At 48.3% G+C, this 19,402-nt stretch overlaps 9 protein-coding genes across 9 annotated transcripts; 5 read left to right on the top strand and 4 right to left on the bottom strand.

The window, feature by feature from the left end:
* Positions 1-402: 402 nt before the first annotated feature.
* On the bottom strand, positions 403-1,434 carry ACHE_50300A (putative beta-1,6-glucan biosynthesis protein (Knh1); the record flags this gene model as incomplete). Its single annotated transcript, XM_043280002.1, has 4 exons — positions 403-468; positions 530-962; positions 1,033-1,133; positions 1,222-1,434. The coding sequence occupies 4 exons, from the start codon at positions 1,432-1,434 to the stop codon at positions 403-405; spliced, it is 813 nt and encodes a 270-aa protein (XP_043137624.1).
* Positions 1,435-1,949: 515 nt separating this feature from the next.
* Positions 1,950-2,971, top strand: ACHE_50301S (signal recognition particle receptor subunit beta; the record flags this gene model as incomplete). Its single annotated transcript, XM_043280003.1, has 2 exons — positions 1,950-2,165; positions 2,225-2,971. The coding sequence occupies 2 exons, from the start codon at positions 1,950-1,952 to the stop codon at positions 2,969-2,971; spliced, it is 963 nt and encodes a 320-aa protein (XP_043137625.1).
* Positions 2,972-3,191: 220 nt separating this feature from the next.
* On the bottom strand, positions 3,192-4,553 carry ACHE_50302A (putative short chain dehydrogenase/reductase; the record flags this gene model as incomplete). Its single annotated transcript, XM_043280004.1, has 5 exons — positions 3,192-3,287; positions 3,394-4,016; positions 4,080-4,319; positions 4,399-4,423; positions 4,476-4,553. 5 exons carry the CDS (start codon positions 4,551-4,553, stop codon positions 3,192-3,194), a joined length of 1,062 nt encoding a protein of 353 aa, XP_043137626.1.
* A 279-nt stretch (positions 4,554-4,832) lies between these two features.
* On the bottom strand, positions 4,833-6,157 carry CYS4 (cystathionine beta-synthase CYS4; the record flags this gene model as incomplete). The annotated part of the gene is made up of 2 exons (XM_043280005.1): positions 4,833-5,453; positions 5,513-6,157. 2 exons carry the CDS (start codon positions 6,155-6,157, stop codon positions 4,833-4,835), a joined length of 1,266 nt encoding a protein of 421 aa, XP_043137627.1.
* Positions 6,158-8,153: 1,996 nt separating this feature from the next.
* On the top strand, positions 8,154-9,733 carry ACHE_50304S (hydrogen/calcium exchanger domain-containing protein; the record flags this gene model as incomplete). The annotated part of the gene is made up of 3 exons (XM_043280006.1): positions 8,154-9,022; positions 9,085-9,381; positions 9,436-9,733. 3 exons carry the CDS (start codon positions 8,154-8,156, stop codon positions 9,731-9,733), a joined length of 1,464 nt encoding a protein of 487 aa, XP_043137628.1.
* A 402-nt stretch (positions 9,734-10,135) lies between these two features.
* Positions 10,136-11,868, top strand: ACHE_50305S (uncharacterized protein; the record flags this gene model as incomplete). Its single annotated transcript, XM_043280007.1, has 4 exons — positions 10,136-10,320; positions 10,380-10,659; positions 10,711-11,193; positions 11,245-11,868. The coding sequence occupies 4 exons, from the start codon at positions 10,136-10,138 to the stop codon at positions 11,866-11,868; spliced, it is 1,572 nt and encodes a 523-aa protein (XP_043137629.1).
* Positions 11,869-13,628: 1,760 nt separating this feature from the next.
* ACHE_50306A (uncharacterized protein) lies at positions 13,629-14,035 on the bottom strand (the record flags this gene model as incomplete). The annotated part of the gene is made up of 2 exons (XM_043280008.1): positions 13,629-13,899; positions 13,995-14,035. 2 exons carry the CDS (start codon positions 14,033-14,035, stop codon positions 13,629-13,631), a joined length of 312 nt encoding a protein of 103 aa, XP_043137630.1.
* Positions 14,036-15,297: 1,262 nt separating this feature from the next.
* Positions 15,298-16,098, top strand: ACHE_50307S (putative cyclin-dependent protein kinase complex component; the record flags this gene model as incomplete). The annotated part of the gene is made up of 1 exon (XM_043280010.1): positions 15,298-16,098. The coding sequence occupies one exon, from the start codon at positions 15,298-15,300 to the stop codon at positions 16,096-16,098; it is 801 nt and encodes a 266-aa protein (XP_043137631.1).
* A 655-nt stretch (positions 16,099-16,753) lies between these two features.
* Positions 16,754-19,227, top strand: AKR1 (ankyrin repeat domain-containing DHHC palmitoyltransferase family protein; the record flags this gene model as incomplete). The annotated part of the gene is made up of 6 exons (XM_043280011.1): positions 16,754-17,038; positions 17,109-17,912; positions 17,965-18,037; positions 18,096-18,360; positions 18,411-18,523; positions 18,581-19,227. 6 exons carry the CDS (start codon positions 16,754-16,756, stop codon positions 19,225-19,227), a joined length of 2,187 nt encoding a protein of 728 aa, XP_043137632.1.
* Positions 19,228-19,402: the final 175 nt, after the last annotated feature.

Raw genomic sequence — 19,402 nt, forward strand, 5'->3', positions numbered from 1 at the left:
GGTGAATTTTTAATGAATGCTTGGTTTGATCATGTCTTTACTTTCACGATGATATGTACATTTTTTGGGTTTCTTTTACACATTGCCTCTCTCGTTTTTCACCGTCATCTTTTTCCAACTCCATCTTCTCGGCATCAACCTTTCCTCTACACTGGAGAGCGAGGATAGAAAAACGATAGATAGACAGCATTATGGACCTCTGATATGTAGAATTTACCGTTAGATACAATCCGTTAGGCTATACAACATAGGTAATCAGCCGGTTCTCAAATAAGATTAAACTATTATCAACTACTAGTGATGCCCGTCTTTTTTTGGACGCCATATACGATACAAAACGTGTCGTAAATAGAAACTGGGTGAAGAAATTCTTCATGTGAGATTCCCATGTATATTCCAAGCTCAATCCTTCCATCTCTCCAACCACCTCTTCATGTTCATGTCTTCTGGCTGTGCTGCAGGAGTTGCCTAGACGTGAGATCATAGGTCAAAACACAAGCTACAACATTATGTGGTCGAGTTAACATACCGTATTCTCAACATTTGTCACTTTGTACGTATCAGTAGCAGAAACCGTAGTCTGGACAGTAGGAGCGCCAAGATAAGCGGTAGCAATGGAGTAGTGGCTGGTTGGATGCTGCGGAGTCGGCTTCCCAGGTGGAATCGTTTTGCCAGGCCTTTTCGCCATGGGAGCATACCGGGTTAGGCCGGTTTGTAGTTCATACGGAATGGTGTGAGCTCCAAGACCGGTCGCTGCTGCAGCCGGTGCTCCGACGGCCTGTCTCTTCTGGAACCCTTCATGTTCTTGATCTTCTCGAAGAGGAGCACCGCTGATGTTTCGAATCGAATGAATACCGTCTGCAACTCGCGGGGAGAAAGAGCCAGTCATGTCGGTGAGGGAGAATCGACTCGAGTAATTGATCACTGAGAGATCGGGACCAGATGCGACCAATTTCAGGAAACTGGACCAAAGGAGAAGCAGAATGTCAGGTACAATTTGACGCAATTAAGCAGGCGAGTGATGATCCTTACTATGCATTTGCTTCTTTACCACCAACACCTTGATCAATCTTGAACGAGACTGAATTTCCCCGGGCAAAAGGTGCATCTTTGATGAGTGTAACTAGTTCCTCCTACAGTCCAAGACGTAGGTTAGTATTGGATATTATCACGGCCATGACGGCAATACCAAACATAGGCAGGGATAAAGAAAACACTCACGTAGGAATCAGACGTATTCCCTCCTGCGCAGAGGTGGATATCATACTGCAACAGTTGAGAGATTCTGGGAAGTTCACCAGACTCCTTCCAGTGAGCCGTCACAACATGACCACCCTTGAGAGTCGAACCAGAAGCTGGAGCAGTGAATTCGACATCAGCAAGCGCAGTGGACAGTAAAGGGAGTATGAAAGAGAGCGGACGAAGGAATCGCATCCTGAAAGAGATGGACAGACGAGACCTTCGATGATCGAAGAGAGAACAAAACAGAAGGAAACGATCGTAAAAGAAGGGAAATGTGTTAGCTTCAGGGAACGATGAATTGAGTCTGTTTCTTTCTATTATCTTCACTGGGGGTTGACGCTGCCATCATCAGATCACCCCTGCGGACCAGAGGTATGTGAATCATGCAGGGCAAAATAGCAACAATGACAACAACAATAACAGCCAAGTATCCCTGGTAGAATCCAATCCAATTCCTCCAACCCAGTATACAATACAATACTAGGGAAATTGAATGACAAGATGATGGGGAAGAAGAAAGATGTTGGCATGTTGTTGTTGATCTACAGTATATTATTTGACATGCTCCACTACGGAGTACCCAACCTTGGGTTGGTTCCGGCCGGAGCTCGGCCAGCCGTGACCTTACGACAGCAATAACCACCTCATCCTCTTCTTCTATTTTTCTTCAATCCCAATCATTTCTTGTCCAGTACTTGTGCAAGAGAATGAGGCATCACCAATCAGATTGGAGCTCCCTTGAGGGCGTTGTGACCAGCCTATTAGATGGCAACCCCATTGCCATTCTAATCACGGCCTTTATTGCCTTTGGTCTGCCCGTTCTTCTACATCTGATTTTCTACCAGACAGTGGCATCTCCGCCTGTGAGCAATTTCTTGCTGCTTGGACCCAGCGGGGCAGGTAAGACAGCTCTAGTGACATTGGTGAGTTCCTTCGTCCATACTGACGCACATGCTCATATATTAACATTGTTTTACGATAGCTTGAAGCGAAATCGTCTCTACTCGTCAAGAAGTCCAAGGCCACACATACTTCTCAGACGTCCACCAACGCCACCGTTAGCCTTCCCGTTTCAGTTCCGACTGCTTCCAACCGCTTCCGATCGGTAAATGACCCGTCGTTGAAAGATGTCTCGAGAAATCCCATAAAATATAATGTTAGAGATACCCCCGGCCATGGGAAACTGCGGGGAACTCAGGGCGTGGCTCAGCTTCAGTCAATGTCGAGCGCCAAGGACCCAAGAATGAGAGCTCGCGGAGTAATCTTCGTGGTCGACACGGCGGCTCTCACTCAAGACGAGACTTTACGTGATACCGCCAGCTATCTACACGATGCCCTTCTGGCTCTACAGAGACGAGCTCTAGGCAAGGGGAAGGCTGCCTTGAAAGCCGCAGGAGAAATTCCTGTGCTCGTGGCCGCCAACAAGCAGGATCTTTTCACTGCCCTGCCTCCCGGTTCAGTGCGTGAAAAGTTGGAATCCGAGATTGACAGAATCCGGAAGTCAAAGAGCAAGGGCCTCATGGATGCCAGTGTTGATTCTGGAACAGGGGAGGGTGAAGATGAAATCTTGGGTAATGATGATGTTCAGGACCCATTCACCTTTAAGCTTCTGGAGGAGGATGTTGGCATCAAGGTCGATGTTGTCGGTGGAGCGGTAAAGGGAGACGATGAAGAGAATGTTGGATCTGGCGTGAGACGATGGGAAGAATGGATCGGTCAGTGTCTGTGACCGGTCTCCGCTGCCTTTAGTTCTGGATTTCATAGTGCAGTTTTCTGCGGAATACTTGCTATCATGCCCGAATTTGCGAGCCATATACCTCCATAAAATATATGAATAATACCGTCCTTACAGAATGTTGGAGAAAAGAGCCCTAAGTCTCGCGTACGATATATACGCTGATGATATCAAAAAACAGCAGATATAAAAACCGTGAAGTTCGCCATACTATTTATCTTAGTTTAAAGTCGCCTTTACCAACCTTCTTTCCAGGCTCATCCTGCCAATTTGATCCCAGGGTTTGAGTTATTTTGGCATCGATCCAGTCCTAATGCGAATCAGAAACGAATTTTGTGAACACTGCACCTTGCATATGTTCATGATAGTGTCATAAACAACAGAAAGTTCACCCACAGAAGGTAGAAATGACTTACCCAGAGATCCCGCGCCACTTTCTCGTCACTGGCAATCTTGCTAGGCCAGTCGGGTGTCGCAATAGGGATAAAGTATCGGCCACGCTGGTCCTTTTTTCGTGGACCATCACTGGCACCCAGATATAACGCCGTTGCAGCGCCGTCTTCCCGACTCTGTCCAATGAACAAGGAAAAGAATTTCCGCATTATCATCCCAATTGGCTTCCCAAACAGCTGATTCCATCCCATCCATTGCTCCGTGACAATGTTACCCGGGAAGAAGCAATTGACATAGATATTCTTGCCAGCCGGGTCATTCCCCTCTTGAAGCCGACGGCTAAGCTCCTTTGTAAGAAGGATATCACCTAGCTTCGAGCGGCCGTACCGCCATACAGCATCAATGACTTTGGATCTGGAGGATCGATCAGGCGCTGTGAGCGAGTCAAAATCCAAGCGGCGGCAGAACATGTGCATAGACGAAGTGGTCACGACGATGCGAGCATCGCTGGGTGGCGACTCAATAGTTACCCGTTTCAGGAGTGGAAGTAGAATGGTGACCAGCAGCTGATGGCCTACGCAGTTAGCTGCGAAAACCGATTCGATGTACTGCGGAGACCGGTTGTACTGGGTAGACACGCCCAGCCCTAGAAATCGAAGGAACGAAATTAGATTATCAATATACTGGCAGGGAACAGTGAGATACATACCTGCATTGCATATTAAGATATGAACCCTGCCGGTGTTGCGCTTTATATGCTCAGCTGCCTCTTTCACTGATCGGATATCTGCGAGCTCGCATTGGATGAATTCAAGCTTCTTGTCAATGATATCGAGAGAGAAGCCAGTTCTATGAGTCCATTGCTTCCGTGAATCCTTGAATTTGCTTTTGTTTCGTGCCAGAATGAAGACCTTTTCTATGTTGTTTAGGAGAAATTGCGTGGTGATTTCTGGAATCCGAGCCGAATTAGTACACCAATGCATAAGCAAGCGTACGGCCATTGGAGGAAAGAATAGAGTTAAACTTACCTTGTCCCACACCTCCTTGGCCACCCTGTCAAGTAATAATAATTAGGGATGCTTTGTGTAGGTTACAATATACTTACTGTCACTACTGCCACTTTGCCATCCTGCGGCGGTGTATCTTGGAGGGAAAAATTTCGATAGGTAAAGACGCCTGTCATATTGTGCTTACAATGTTCAATGATAGAAACATAGAATTTGTGAAAAATAAGCTTTAATATATATTGGTCGTGGCGTCCGAGATGATTATCAGCATAACGTCATTATATTGAATCTAGAATTGTTCTATAGCGCCACTGGAATGCACCTTGGTAATAACACAATGGCCCAACAACCTAATCAGCTAGGTTGATTCCTGTCGGTGAGTTTCTATCTCCTGGAAGGAAGAAGTGCGCAACACCGCGAGCATTTGTAACTCAGATTCGGGCTTCGTAGGATGCTCAGGAACCGTTCTCATTATGATGAAGCATCCAAGTGAGCAGATCAACCTTGGTCGCAACCGCTACTGGCCTCATCGTTCCCTGCTCGTTTGTCTCGGTAATGATAGCTGCGCTATTCCATTCCAAGAACCGATTGAGCACGCTGAGAGGAGTATCCATAGTTATTTCAATGAACTTGCGTCCCTTCTGCTGGGCCTTCAAAGTCTCCGGTCCGATGGGCTCGCCGCCTGTAGTCAGTCCCAGATCTCTAGGGTCCGTCACGACTTCAGGGATTCTGCTAAAATCAAACATGACATCGGAAACTGGGCTCTTTCCGGTAGCACGGCCGTGTGTGAGCCGGCTGAGGATATTGCCCAGGGTAGCCAATCCAACCAGCTTCTTTCCAGAAGGTGCAAGAACGGGGAGTTGATCAAATCCTCTATCCCGCATGATTTCAATCGCATTCTCGCATGGGAAATCTGACCGGACAGTTGTAATCGGTTTTAGTCTCAGCGAGTTCACCTTCGCACCAGAAAATGCATCCTTGGGGCATTGTTGTTGGAGAGACGGGGATGTTGGGACGGCTTCAGCAGGTGGTGATGACAGAAGACCATTGGCAGCAAGCCAGTCATCATCGGCGAACTGGGAAATCAAATAAGCACCGTAAAACCATTATAGGAGATAAAGCGCATAAGGCTTACCTTGGTGAGATAGCTTCTAATGCTGTCAGGCAGGATCACCACGACAACATCGTCTTTCCCAAAGTTATAGTCTTTGGCGGCTTGCTCAAGAGCTGCAATGGCACTCCCGCTACTTCCACCCACAAGCAGACCCTCTTCGGCTATCAAGCGACGAGAGAATTGGAATGATTCTTTATCGCCCGTTTTGTACCATCTGTCCACGGCCTCTTGGTTGAGCACCTGCGGAATGAAGTCATACCCAATTCCTTCAACCTTGTAAGGCTCGTTCACGTGGGGTTCGTTTAATGACGCAGGAAGAGCCAGAATGGATCCGTGAGGATCAGCCGAGATAACCTGGACGTTTGGGTTATGCTTCTTGAGGCCTCGAGATAGCCCGGTAATCGTTCCACCTGTACCTGCACCAGCAACGATCGCCTTGATCTGTCCGCGTGTCTGGGTCCAGATTTCCTCAGCCGTTCCGAACTCGTGGGCCAACGGATTATTTTCATTTCCGTACTGATCTAAGATATGAGCGTTGGGCAACTCCTTCTCCAAACGTTTGGCAACACCGATATGCGATTCGGGCGAGTCGTAAGCGGCTTCGTTGGGGGTACGGATGATAGTCGCATTCAGTGCACGCAAGACAGCCACTTTCTCTGCGGACATCTTTTCCGGGAGTGTGATAATCGTCTTGTAGCCTAGAAATTCAGGAATATAGAAATTAATCCCTCTGCATTTGAGGAATCGGGAACAAAAAGGTTCAAACCTTTGACGGCAGCCACCAGTGCCAGGCCAATTCCACTAGAACCCAAGACATATTAGACCATACCATCCAACCACGCGCGACAAGAAGTAAGGAAAGAATAACTAGGGTAACCAACGTGTTGCCGCTGGTAGGCTCGATCAAAGTATCGCCAGGCTTAATCCGTCCGGATTGTTCTGCCGCCTCGATCATGCGCAAGGCGATACGATCCTTGACGCTCCCACCAGCATTGAAATACTCCAACTTTGCATAAACGGTGGCTTGAATCCCGAGACTCTGAGGAAGCCGATTCAATCGTACCAGAGGCGTGTTGCCGATGTGCTGGGTGATGGCATCCAGAGCCACCGGAGGGATGGCGGGGTTGGTTATCGTAGACATTTGATGTGCGACGCTATCAGGAACGGTAAGAGGAACAAGAAGGATAAATGATCGTAAGTTTTGCTAGAAATCCAAGGAAAAAGAAAAATTCGATCAAGATCAGATGCAGAGAAGATGCAAACGGAGTACTGTCGGAGTACGGACACTCCGATGATAACCGTTTCCGCCAAACATCGCAAGCGAAGATCTTGCGATATTGGATAAGGACTGCACACTCCAGAGAACTGTGTACAAGCATGGAGCAGATCTTTATATAGAGAGTGAGCTCTTCTGCATTGTTCACTGCTTTTCCTACAAGGCTACAATAAACAAATCACTGGCTCGGTCTAAGCTTATCATGTTTATCTGAAAGTGCCGTCCCACACGAGCTTTATCGATAGCCAGAAATCACGCTGGCATACGGAGAGTGTTTACTCCGTAGGTCGTTCTCTACTCCGTATTCCGGTATTCCGGTACTCCGGTACTCCGTAGAGTGCTTCGCATTCCGATAAGAGTTCTCTTATGCGGAATATATACACACTACAGAGTACTCTGCTAATATTAGGGCGATTTCCCCAACAGGAGATACTAGTCAGGATAAAACACAATGCGCCACAGCGACCGAAATCAACCAATCTGGAGTGTGTCTTTCATCCCAATCATCGCTTGCCAGCATAGCGCCCAGACCGCGAAATTGCAGAGGGGAAAGGAGACATTGGTTGCGCAGACGGTGGCTGTGCACAGCAGGGACCGGCCGGCGATCCACTGCCAGCAGAGAAACAGCAAAACCACACTTTTCCGTACAGAGTACTAGTCTGTATTTGGGGTCGTTGTGTTGGCGATACGAGCGAAGGAGCTGGCAGTTCTTGCCCAAACGAAAGAAAAAGAAATACATAAGAAAAAAAGGACATGAGAGTTGAGAGTCAAAGTGATGCGTATCCTTGCAGCATTATGACATTGTCCAGAGTCTTCGCGTTGTCCGGATATGTGCAATTTGGCGTCCTGCACTAGGAGAGTTTCATCGGCGCATCGCAGCAGAGGCTGATCTCGCCCCGGTGGCTTGGCCAGCAAGTAAACGCCGTGGAAAGAGCCACACGATGCAATCAAATGGGAGCTATAATATATGCCCAATCATCCCTGTCAAATAAGCTGCGCCCACACGGAATTTCTCTGCTGGCTGTCACGGAGCTCAACATTGGGGCCATATCTGTATTCTGACATCGGAGCCCGTATATGTATCACGGTATCACCAGAGCTGCTTGACCTCGCTTTATTAATTGTTTTTCTTTCTCTCTTCCCCGCTGATCATCTGCCGTGACTGAAGTCTATAGGAGCCAAGGCGATTCGAAGGAATCGGATTGTCTCCTATTCTTATTTTTTTTTTCTCTATTTCTGTTCCATTCGGACCTCCAGATATTTCGCTCATCCAGGCTGGGACTGGGTATTGATTTTGTGGACTCTTCTGCTTTTCCTTCTTTTCTCCTGTTCCTGTCTTCTGCCACCAATTGCTACCGATAGACGCTTGGTTAATTAACCTGAAAGATGGATAGCGGCACCGGGATTGATCAGCATGCCGAGATGGGCAGGCGTTCGTCAAGACGAGCGCAAAGAGCAAGTGCCAGGGCATCTCAAGACAATGCAGACTTGAGAAGGACCTCGAACCCCTCACCATCGGCGGAGATACGCCAATCTTCTACCTTACTTCCCACGCACAACAATGAAAAAGGTGGTTCCGTTTCCAGTCTCTCTCATCGCCGGATGTTTCGCGTGGATACTGCTGGAGAAAGCGGCAGAAGGGGAATCCATCCGATCCATTTCCTCCGGGTCTGCTTCAAGAGTACCTGCACTTTGTCAATGCTAGTGAACATTCTCTGGCCCTTTGTTCCGGCAGCGATTGCCATCCATTTCGCTCGACACGATCTTCATGTTTGGATATTCGCCCTCAATTATATCGCAATGGTGCCGTCGGCAAATCTGTTGGGATTTGCCGGTGGTGAACTCGCCAAGAAGATTCCTAAGGTACTGGGTGTCTTGTTGGAAACGACCTTGAGCTCAGTTGTTGAGGTCGTGCTTTTCATGGTTTTGATTCACAATGACACCAACGGACAATTCATTCCTGTCATTCAAGCCGCTATCCTTGGCTCTGTGCTGGCAAACCTCTTGCTTTGTCTGGGCATGTGCTTCTTCTTCGGAGGCATCGGGCGTAGCGAACAGAGCTTCCATGAGGCCGTCAGCGAAGTCGGTTCAGGACTTCTGTTGGTTGCGGGCTTTGGGTTGCTGATTCCCAGCGCTTTCTATGCGGCCCTGGCAAGCAATTCGACCAATGTCCAGATTACCCTTCAAGAGCTGAATACCGCCACTTTGACAATCAGCAGAGCCACGGCCGTCATCCTTCTTTTCGCCTTCCTCATGTGAGTCCCTGCACGCAAGCCCTGCGTTTTTGCTATCCACTTGCTAACCGATTCCGCTCCAGGTATTTGGTTTACAATCTTCATAGCCACCACTCGATTTTCGATGAAGTTCTCGAATTTGATGAGGCCCAGGACGAGGACCGAGAAAAGGAAGCCAGAAGAACCAAACTCACTTTGACCGAATGCTTGGTGGCCATAGTGTTATCATTGACCTGCGTCTGCATGTCTGCCGTTTTCCTGGTCCAGGAGATCGAACACATTGTCGAGGAGCGAGGTGTGTCGGATAATTTCATGGGTCTTATCCTGGTTCCTCTGGTCGAGAAAGCCGCAGAGCACCTGACAGCCATTGACGAAGCCTGGTAAGTACACTGTCCACTTGGTCAACAATCACAATATCTGACTGAACCATGCAGGGATAACCAAATCAACTTCGCACTCTTCCACTGTCTCGGTCCATCCATCCAGACTGCCTTGTTGAATGCGCCCCTGGCGGTTATTGTGGGCTGGGGTCTTGGAAAGGATCTAGGGTTGAACTTCGAGATTTTCATGATCGTTCTCGTTGTGCTGGCCATCCTGGTAGTGGGTAATTTCCTGCGAGATGGCAAATCCACTTGGCTCGAGGGTGGCCTCTGCGTGCTCATTTATGTGATTATCGCGGTGACCACTTGGTATTATCCCAAGGTTGAGCCAACAGAGTCGACATTACCGTGAGGTTTGACATGAAATTTGCTCTTCACACAGTCCCCCCCTCCCTTTTTTTTTTTTTTTCTTTTTTGAAGCATTTCCATTTTCTGGAGTTGGACTGTTTCCTGCATATAAGTGTCATGAATTGATTTCTGATATTTTAATGGACAAAAATGATGTTGCCTGGTTCTAAAAGTAGGATATGTAGCCCCAACCATGCAGTAGCAGAACGAAGATCAGTTGAAGATCATACATTTATGGTTCTTATTGAAAGAAGAGGTTCACGGTTTAGTCATAAAATGTGAATTTGGCTATGGAATCCCCTTATTGTGAGATCCTCTTGCGTGTAGTCCTTGGAGTGTAGCTCCGAGCGGAGAGAAACGCTGGCCGACGGTTCCGCACCGTCAACGAGCCAAACACCGCGAAACAATGGAATGCACAACGGAGAATCCAGCAGACATACTCATATCTGCGCTAAAGGAACGCAATATCTCAGTGAAACGAAGCGAAATCGAGTCCGCTTTTAATGACGAGGCTAGTAGCGCCGAAAATGCCCAATGGGTATCGGAGCATCTCAGCTATGACACTTTGTTGACAAAGGAGGAGCTCGCTCTGTACGTCTCTGGAAATTCAGGAGACTATGTCGATAATTTAGCTAACATATCCATGATAGTTATTCGCAATTAGAATCTTCCGGTACTTTACAACATATCCTCCACGATCCAGGCCTCGCTTCGACCCGACCGCTCCTTGATGAAGATATCCAAAATGCGATCGGATCCCTGAAAGCCTCAACGGAGGCCATCCAGAAGCAAACAGAGATCTTAAACACCCAATGCGAGACGTTGAACAAGCAACTGCGCCTCGACGACAACTGCGCCATCGGGCAAAACAGGGATATGGAACGGCTTCGTAAAAAGCACGAGTCGGGCAGGCAAGATGTCAATGCAGCGGTAATGACCTCATGCTGTGCATTTGTGTAACATGCCACTGACACAATACAGTCCAATGATCTTGTCCACGAGCTGGAAGCCAACCTGAGGGCCGAGACGGAAAAAGCCAGACTGGACGGGAAAAAGATACTGTCCTCGCTGACGTCTAGATTGAAGGAAGATGATAGAATCCTGGCAGGGTTGGAAAGACTCGCATCCGGTATCAAATCTACTGGGAATGATGCCTCTGTTGCCAAACGTACTGAGCAACTGGTGGCGGTGCTCGCAGAGTACGTGGCGGAAGAGATCCATTACCGTCTTGATCGCTTGTATTTGGAAAGCAGCCAGGCCGATCAGGTAGGATCCAAGCAGGCAGCAGGAGAGCATGACGAGGAAGCGCTGGCTGCGTTGAGAGAGGAGCTGGAGTCACTCTACCCGGAAGTTGATGTCCTGGCCGAAATGTCCACGAAACAACAGTTCAGCGAGCCGGTCTTGCGTGAACTCCAGAATCGCCACGGACAATTGCGCAATGCCTCCCAGGGCAAGCTCGAATGTGTATGCCGTTGTCTTATCAAAATTGTCTGGTAGAAAACTAATGTCTCACAGGTTTTGGATACAATCATGGAGATGACATATTCGACGAAGAGCCTAACCCAACGCTTACGGGACCGCGAATCATACTGTCAGACTCTGGAGAGCGTCATAAACACTTACCGGTCCGAAGTGGGTGATCCGTTCTCGGAAAAGACGATATCCAGACGGGAGACAATGCTGAGGAGGCGTTCCATGCAGCCGCAGTCACTTTTCAGTTCTCCCGGAAAGCAAACTGCCCCACTCCCGGAATCACAGGCTCTCGCAAGCCTCCTGCGGCGTGTGGGCCTCTCATCCGAATCAGTCTTCAAATCGGAGGAAGAGATTGGAGGCGCAAATGCACTGCATGAGAAGAAATCGCACATGTTGGAGTACTTCCGGACGTTGGGCATTGGTGCTGATTTGCCACTTGTGACCGAACTAATTCCAACGGATCGAGCATCTCGACTACTTTCTTCCTCCCTGCATGCAGACTCGTATTTTGAGACATCACTTTCAAACATTGAACAGGATCAAAGCCTCACGGAATTGGAGGCTCAATTGGGCTTCGTTCAGAAAGGAGTGGAGAACCTTAACCTGGATGCGCTTCATCAGCGCGGCAAGAACCAGAACAAATTCCTTGAACGATGGGCATCATAGCTTCACTTTTGCATGCCTGCCTTGACGACTATCCTCCACGTGTTCAGATATCTCTCTGTCCCTAGAATACAACGCGGTCTGTTCGTTGACTCGCGCTTCATCCGCCCATAATGATGCCATGTTTGCCCTGTACATACAAACTGACTCGTGGCATGATATCATAAATATTACTACCAATTACTACCCAGGGTAGGTTTGATATTACTACGGAAAATCCTTCTCATGCAGCAGCGGCAATGCACGATGTGCAGTAGTCCACTATCCAACAACGGTAAATTATCTGATTTGATTCTACAATGTGGCTGGTGTGGTCTAGTCCCGCGCCACATGTATTGGGATGGCACATCCTCTATCGCAATCAATCTATTGTCATTTGCAAGGCTGTCAAGGCGCACTCCGGGCACTCATTGTACTACAACACACCAGCAAGGATGACGGTGTACATCACAGTGTACAGTAGATCTTACAACGCTGTCTACGAACTCTTTTTTTTTTCTTTTTTTTTGAAACTTTAGTTTTTTTCATTAAATTATCTTTCCTTTTTTTACTAGACCGCTCTCTTCCAAATCACCGTTCAATAGATAATGACCAAAATCCAGTCCCTGCTGACTCGAACTGCGCCCCTGTGACCAAGAGCGAACCAGCCACACCATCCCTCTTCCTTTCCATCATTGTTCACCAGTGCTTGGGGCTTGATCACGCAGGGTTATGTTGGTTTTTCTTATTTTCTCTGAGAATCGGTCAAGTTCTCCGTCTTTTTGTCAAGTCTTTTTGTTGCCTTAACGTCCCAATTCCTTTTGAGGATTGGATTTGATTGTTAAGAGTAAATTGAGGGCAAAGAAGGCAGGTTTTCTCCTAGGCTACAGCGGGATAGCGTTTCGTCATGGCCAATTCCTTTGTATATAAAGAGTCTTGTATATCCTTGAGGATATCTGTCATTCAGGAGCAGAATGAAAGAAGACAACTGAGAAAAAGAAGACAAAGTCGTTATCTTGTTTATTTTTAAAATATTCTATATGACACTATGTCCGTGTTCTTTTATATCAGATGTCTTAGGCTCATGACAGCAGCCACATGCCTTTGATCCATGACATTGTCCTTGTGTCTGATGTCGCAAACAGAGAGGCGCAATCCATCTTTTGTCTTTTTATTCCTCACCTCTATAGCACTTATTATGTCCTGTCTTTGTTATCCTGGAAGAATACCTCTTTGTCCGAGTTTCAATCTCGTCCGAAGCATTTTCTTTCCGCCTCGAGGCATAGCAAATCCCCATTTGCCGTTCGCGAGAGTAAATAAAATCAATGGTACGACATTTCCGAGTTCTTTAGAACCTTGGATCGCAACAGAGTAGGAAGCGATGTGTCGAATTGAGGTGCTCAGAGACATTCATCCACAGGAAATTCGAACCAGAAAGACAATCCGCACATGTCTGTTTAGCCCAGGTCAAGGAAGGGCTTGCAGGCGTACGCGGGTATATGATCACAGCAAAATGTATCATATACGGCGTTTCTGTCTTGAGAGGCGGCGGAGGGCACCTTCGCCCTCACCACCTAGATCTCAAATGATCCAGCCTGTTGAGTCACGACGCTCGAGAGAACGCTCAACTCCAAATATTGAAAGCAGAAGACCGTCATCACCACCGAGACGTCAGAGCGACCCTATTCGAATACAACCACCTTTCCCGAGAAGAACTTCCTCCGATTCCGATAACAATCGAGAGACTCAAATGCACAGAAGGCGTGAGGGCGTTTCTCGTCCTTTCATAGTTGACCCCCCTGAGAGCCACAGATCTGAGCGGCAGAGCACTCGGCGGCGCAGCCAAACCAGTTCACCACAGCGCAGGTTTCCTGTTTCAGATCACAGGCGGCAGGAGGGCCCACGCGATTCTGCGCCTTCAACCCCGAGTCCTCGAGAGTCACAAACGAATCGTGAGCCTCGCCGCCCAAGAGAACGATCACCTGTTGCTGAGCGCGTGCCGGTCCGGCGGCGACACTCTTCACCTCGTCCTCCTCGGGTTGTGGAAATTCATAACTATAGACCAGAAGATAAGAAACCCTCTAGAACTAGCAGCCGTGAAAGAAATGGGGAGAAGAGGGTTCATTTCGCCAGCGACGTTGAAAGCGAACCGACTCGCGAAAGGGATGCGCCAGTTGAAAAGGATGATCATCGAGGTCGACAGGATGCCCCAGGACCGCACAGAAGCGATTCTTCCAGCGAAAATAGAAACCGAAGTTATGAGATCATCGAGGAAAGACCAACCCGCCCGCAATCGCCGCATGAGCGACATGCAAGAAAGCCGTCACCGTGGCCTGGGAGGCAAAGGGAGACGCAACGAGACCGCGCCGCCCCTAATATAATCCACGTTCGACCAAGGATAATCCAGGACGGTAACCGACACCTCTCACGGGTTGGGGAGCGCATTTGTACCGAAGCCCGCGGAAGGCCATCCTATGAGACGTATCGAGATGAATTCGAAAGGCCGTCGAGGGGGTTCGGTCGTGTCCGGACATTCGATATTGGGAACGAGAGGATAGTAATTTATGACAGAGACCGTCCGCGTTGGCGTTGAGAAAAGCCGCGTAAATATGAAGTCGCAGCAACCCCATTTTTCAAATGTTGCTTTGTTTATGTGTACCTGGGATTGGTTAATACTACTATGTATGCTCAGCGTGTTATATTTGCTTCATTATTAGCGTTGCTTTCAGATGGTGTTCCGAATATCGGCGTATCCCTGGTTAGTCAATTGAATTATTAACAGTTCCATTCGAGGCATCTCAGTATTCCATTGTGTAGTCGCTCTTCGTAGTATATTTTCCTGCGACGGACTTCCGTTGACGGTTTGGGTTCGGGAGATGAAGATGAAGATAAGGAGGGACATTTATTGTTGACCGGCTGAAAGAATGTCCGAATAAGCTCTTCTCAGTCCAGCTCTTGTAATAGTCGACAGTTATTTTAGTCAACCATACAATATGTGTGGCTGACTTCTTTCTTCTCTTTTTTGCTTTTCTTTCCTTCGTATCCTTCGTTTGGAAATTCATTTCCAGCCAATTCCTCATTCTCAGTCAATCCTTCCTTTAAAGTGAGTCGTCTATGCGGATACAGCAGCTCCCGGATTCGCAGAATTGAAAACTATTCTCCCAAGTTGTTTCAAGATTGCTATATTTAGCTGGCAGCTGCTCAGACAGTTGCGTGGAGCCCGGTCCATCATTGCCCTTTTGCCAGCGATTGCCCGTGTTCCATCATCGTCGCCGCTGCCACCTATCTATCCTCGACCTTTGTATACAAGGTGCTGACTCGAAACCGGGCCCGGTCCAACAATGCAATTCTCACATAAGGAATCGATCTCCACATATAAGTTCAAAAATAATCATTGTTTCGTGACGCCCAATTGAATGTCTTTCGCATTCTGTCTCAACGAACGATTCGAACATGGCACCCAGCATGCAAGAAGCGCAATACTCATACGAAGACACGAGGGCGTCGCAGAACCGGAATGTTTCGAAATCCGGTGTTGAGATAGGAAAGGAGCCATCAACTAAATCAGCCTCGCATGACATCGCAGACGTTTTTGATATCTCGTCAGCCGCGGCTTTGGAGCTATTATGCTTCAATATCGAGAGGCTTGCGCAGTCAACTGTACAAACACCGACGGATTTCCTGGCGAATTCCCCTGATGCTCATGGCGAGAATCACAGTGGTGAAGCACCCATACAAATAAGAACTGCTGGATTGCATGCCACGCCAACAGCTGATGACACAGCTGGTCGGGATCTCCTTCAGCTTAGTGTGCTTTTGCGAAAATTTGTGTCAAAAAAAGAACCGCCCATCTCATTACGGGATTACCTTTTACGGCTTCACAAGTACTGCCCAATGTCTACGGCAGTCTATCTCGCTACCAGCATTTATTTTACTAAGATGGCAGTCGTTCAACGAATACTGTCTGTTAATACGAAGAATATGCATCGCCTCACCCTTGCCGGTCTTGGGGTAGCGATGAAAGCATTGGAAGACCTCAGTTACCCTCATAGTCGAGTTGCGAAGGTCGGCGGAGTGAGTGAGCGCGAGCTTTCCAAGATCGAAATCAGCTTCTGCTTCCTGGTGGATTTCAAGCTTCGGGTTGACGCTCAGATGCTTCTGGATGAAGCGAAAGATCTAATTCAACGGTGTATGGGTTGCGAGGGAGCACCAGAAATCCAGAATGGAAGGAATGACAGTCACAATGGCGCGTAACTGAGGGTGGCAGTGTATCACATAATGCTGATAGCACCAATATTAGCAGAATGGTTCCTTGAAATTCCGTAGGGCTGACAAGGAATCGGTGTGGAATACAATGCGGCTGCCTAAAGCTCTAAAGACTGGCTGAGTCAGCTTATTCCGGACAACCTCCAAGTAGTTAGTTATACCGGATTATACAAATGATTCAAGAACGAAGAGGAAAGAAAACAAAAAAAAAACATGTCAAAATATGATATAACCGGGGATATGCATGTACGTACTGAATAGACACCGTGAATGAATTGTGATCACTCCTTAAGCCCTATTGTACCTGTCATAGCGTCGCCGCATAACGCGGCCGCTCTTCAGCGGGCCCAAAAATAACATCCCCATCTTTTTTCCTTCTCTCCCTTCTTCCCAAGTTTCGGTTCTATTATCCGAAAAGCTGCGACTTCTCGGAAGATATATCTCTATTCTGACTTTCCAACTAATACTCGTGGATTCGCAATGGTCTTTTAGACGCAGTTTTGTCGAAGATCATAAACCTCCGAAACGCTGCCACCTGTCTCCGCTGCCTTGACCCTCTTCCTTACATTACCGCCGAAAGTGAACGCAAAGTGTCTGCTCCCCCTTTTCGCTGCAACCTGCTTTATCTACTTGCGAACCAGATATGTCTGAACCGCAAAGCAGGGGTAGTAACGCTGCGGGCGCGGCTTCAAATTCGCCGCAAAACGCCAACGGGAAAGGGACACCTCCGAAGGCGTCGCCGCACGATGCCAATGTTGAACTTAAGACCAAGAACCCGGAACGCGCAGGTGTGAAGGGATCGATTCCGCTCGGGGAGGATATCATGCAGATTGCCCGGATAGGGGAGATTTCGGCCATGCAAAGGATATTCGAGGAGAAGAAATTGACAGCCAACCACAAGGATGAGGAAGGAATCACACCGTTACATGTGCGTATCTATTCACTTTTTCTGAGCTCATGCTATTGGCGCATTTGTTGACAGTTTGTTCTTGCTTTAGTGGGCCGCGATCAACAATCAATTTGGGATGTGCAAGTTCTTGTTGGACTCCGGAGCGGATGTTAACGCCAAAGGAGGGGAGTCCGTCGCCACGCCGGCGATGTGGGCTGCTCAACGCTGCCATTACTATATCGTTCACCTTCTGCTTCAGCGCGGCGCGGATCCTCTTCTTACCGACGTTCAGGGTTACAACATCTTACATCTGGCAACCATCGACGGAAATGCGTTTTTACTCGTGCTGCTTCTACACCAAGAGATCCCGGTGGATGTTATAGATCAACAAGGCCATACCGGGCTGATGTGGGCGGCATACAAAGGGTTCCCAGCATGCGTAGACTTGTTTTTGCGCTGGGGCGCCAATGCCAATGCAGTCGATGAGGGTGGGCTGACTCCTCTCCATTGGGCGTTGGTGAAGGGATCGCTGCCCTGCGTTCAAAAACTCATCGAGTATGGTGCGGATCGGTTCGCAGAGACGAGGGATGGCAAGGCACCGGCAACGGTGGCTTCGGAGATGAACACTATGCGAGTGTGGTATCGAGCCCTCGACGAGTGCGGTTACGAGTTTGACGGAAACCCCAAGGCCCTTCCCATGGGGTTGGGGAGCTGGGTGCGAAACAAGAGCATCATGTCAAAGTTCTTTTTTCTTTGGCCGTTTCTCATGGTGTTCGTTGCTACGTGGATCCTCAGCAACATGCCCATTTATGCTTCCATTCCCGCAATACTCATTACCGTATTCGGCTTGCAGTATGTTGCCCAAAAGGCTGCCAGTAAGGGTCCATCCGAGTATAGGGTCCTCCAGAGAACGGTAAGTCTGCATCGTGTATATGTGTCTGGCCTTGCTGCTAACTGGGAAATAGCCTTATTTGTCGGGGGTATTTGCTGGATCTTTGTTCTGGGTCTGTGTCAGATACGTCCTTAATGTGCTGCCAGGTAGGTATAAACCCTCCTTGTGGTAGAATGCAATGGTTGTGAACTGATAGATATTTAGTCACTTACTCTACAAACCCGATTCTGAACGTGTTCTTTTCGCTCTCCTTCATAACGACAACGTACTTCTACATCATCTCAATGATCGAAGACCCTGGTTATGTTCCCAAACTAGGCAGCAGGAACCAACAGAGGTCGGTCATTGCCGAGCTTTTTGAGTTGTGGAAATTCGACGAAGAAAACTTCTGTGTTTTCTGCATGATCCGAAAGCCGTTGCGTAGCAAGCATTGCAGGCGTTGCGGGCGATGTGTTGCCAAGCACGACCAGTAAGGAACCCTTTTTAGCCGTCTATGTTAAGATACTAACCATGCGGTAGCCATTGCCCCTGGATTGACAACTGCGTCGGAGCAAACAATCTGCGCCACTTCGTATTGTACATTGTTTGCCTGGAGATCGGTATAACTCTCTTCGTGCTATTGACGGTCTCCTGTAAGTGCTCATTTGTAATGAGGATGGAGAGTGCTTGTTAGCTGACAAACCATTTAGATATCAAGATTCTGCCGGCACCAAGTGAACTGACATGCAGCGTCATAAATGATACGCTCTGCAGCTATGTGCTCCGTGACCCGTTCACTCTCATTCTTGACTTGTGGATAAGCATTCAGCTGGTTTGGATTACAATGCTCTGTGCCGTTCAACTTGTCCAGGTGTCACGGAATCAGACAACCTATGAGAACATGCGGGGTCACTCCATTGACAGAAGTTACCCCAGCTCCCGAGCACTCGCTTCAGCCATGACAGCAGGAACAACATCGTTCGACGCAGCTGGACTTTCGGCCAGTGGACAAGGACCAAACCCACATGGTCGTGTTCGAAAGCATGGCTGTATTCAACAATGGTCGTCCCTGCTTGGCGTTGACGCCTTTTTTGCGACAGCACGGGATGGTTTGCGCGATGGACCGCGCGCAGCGCGGCCTCGGAACCCTTTCTCCCGGGGGATTGTCACCAATTGTCGAGATTTCTGGTGTGATCCGGCACCGTACTTTGGGAGGCGCGAATCCGGCGCTGCGATGCTTGAGGGTGAAATTGTCAATTATAACCGGATGTATGAAACACCCATGCGCATGCGTGGTGGTGGTGGATCAGGATTCGGAGGTGCCTACCAGAGCGTGGCCGGCGAAGACCACGTTTGAATTCGCCGGCCATTGAGCAATTCGATGCGCTCACACCTTAAGACGTCGTTTATGCCAGAATTCAGACCCTTTACTTCCCCGAGTGGAATATAACGAAACGAATCTCGAATGAATTTTCAATTTTTTTTTGCATGATATACCTGTCCGACGTTAGACGACATTGACGCCATCTCGT

Source organism: Aspergillus chevalieri, chromosome 5 (assembly GCF_016861735.1).
Source record: "Aspergillus chevalieri M1 DNA, chromosome 5, nearly complete sequence".
NCBI classification, from domain to species: Eukaryota; Fungi; Ascomycota; class Eurotiomycetes; order Eurotiales; family Aspergillaceae; genus Aspergillus; species Aspergillus chevalieri.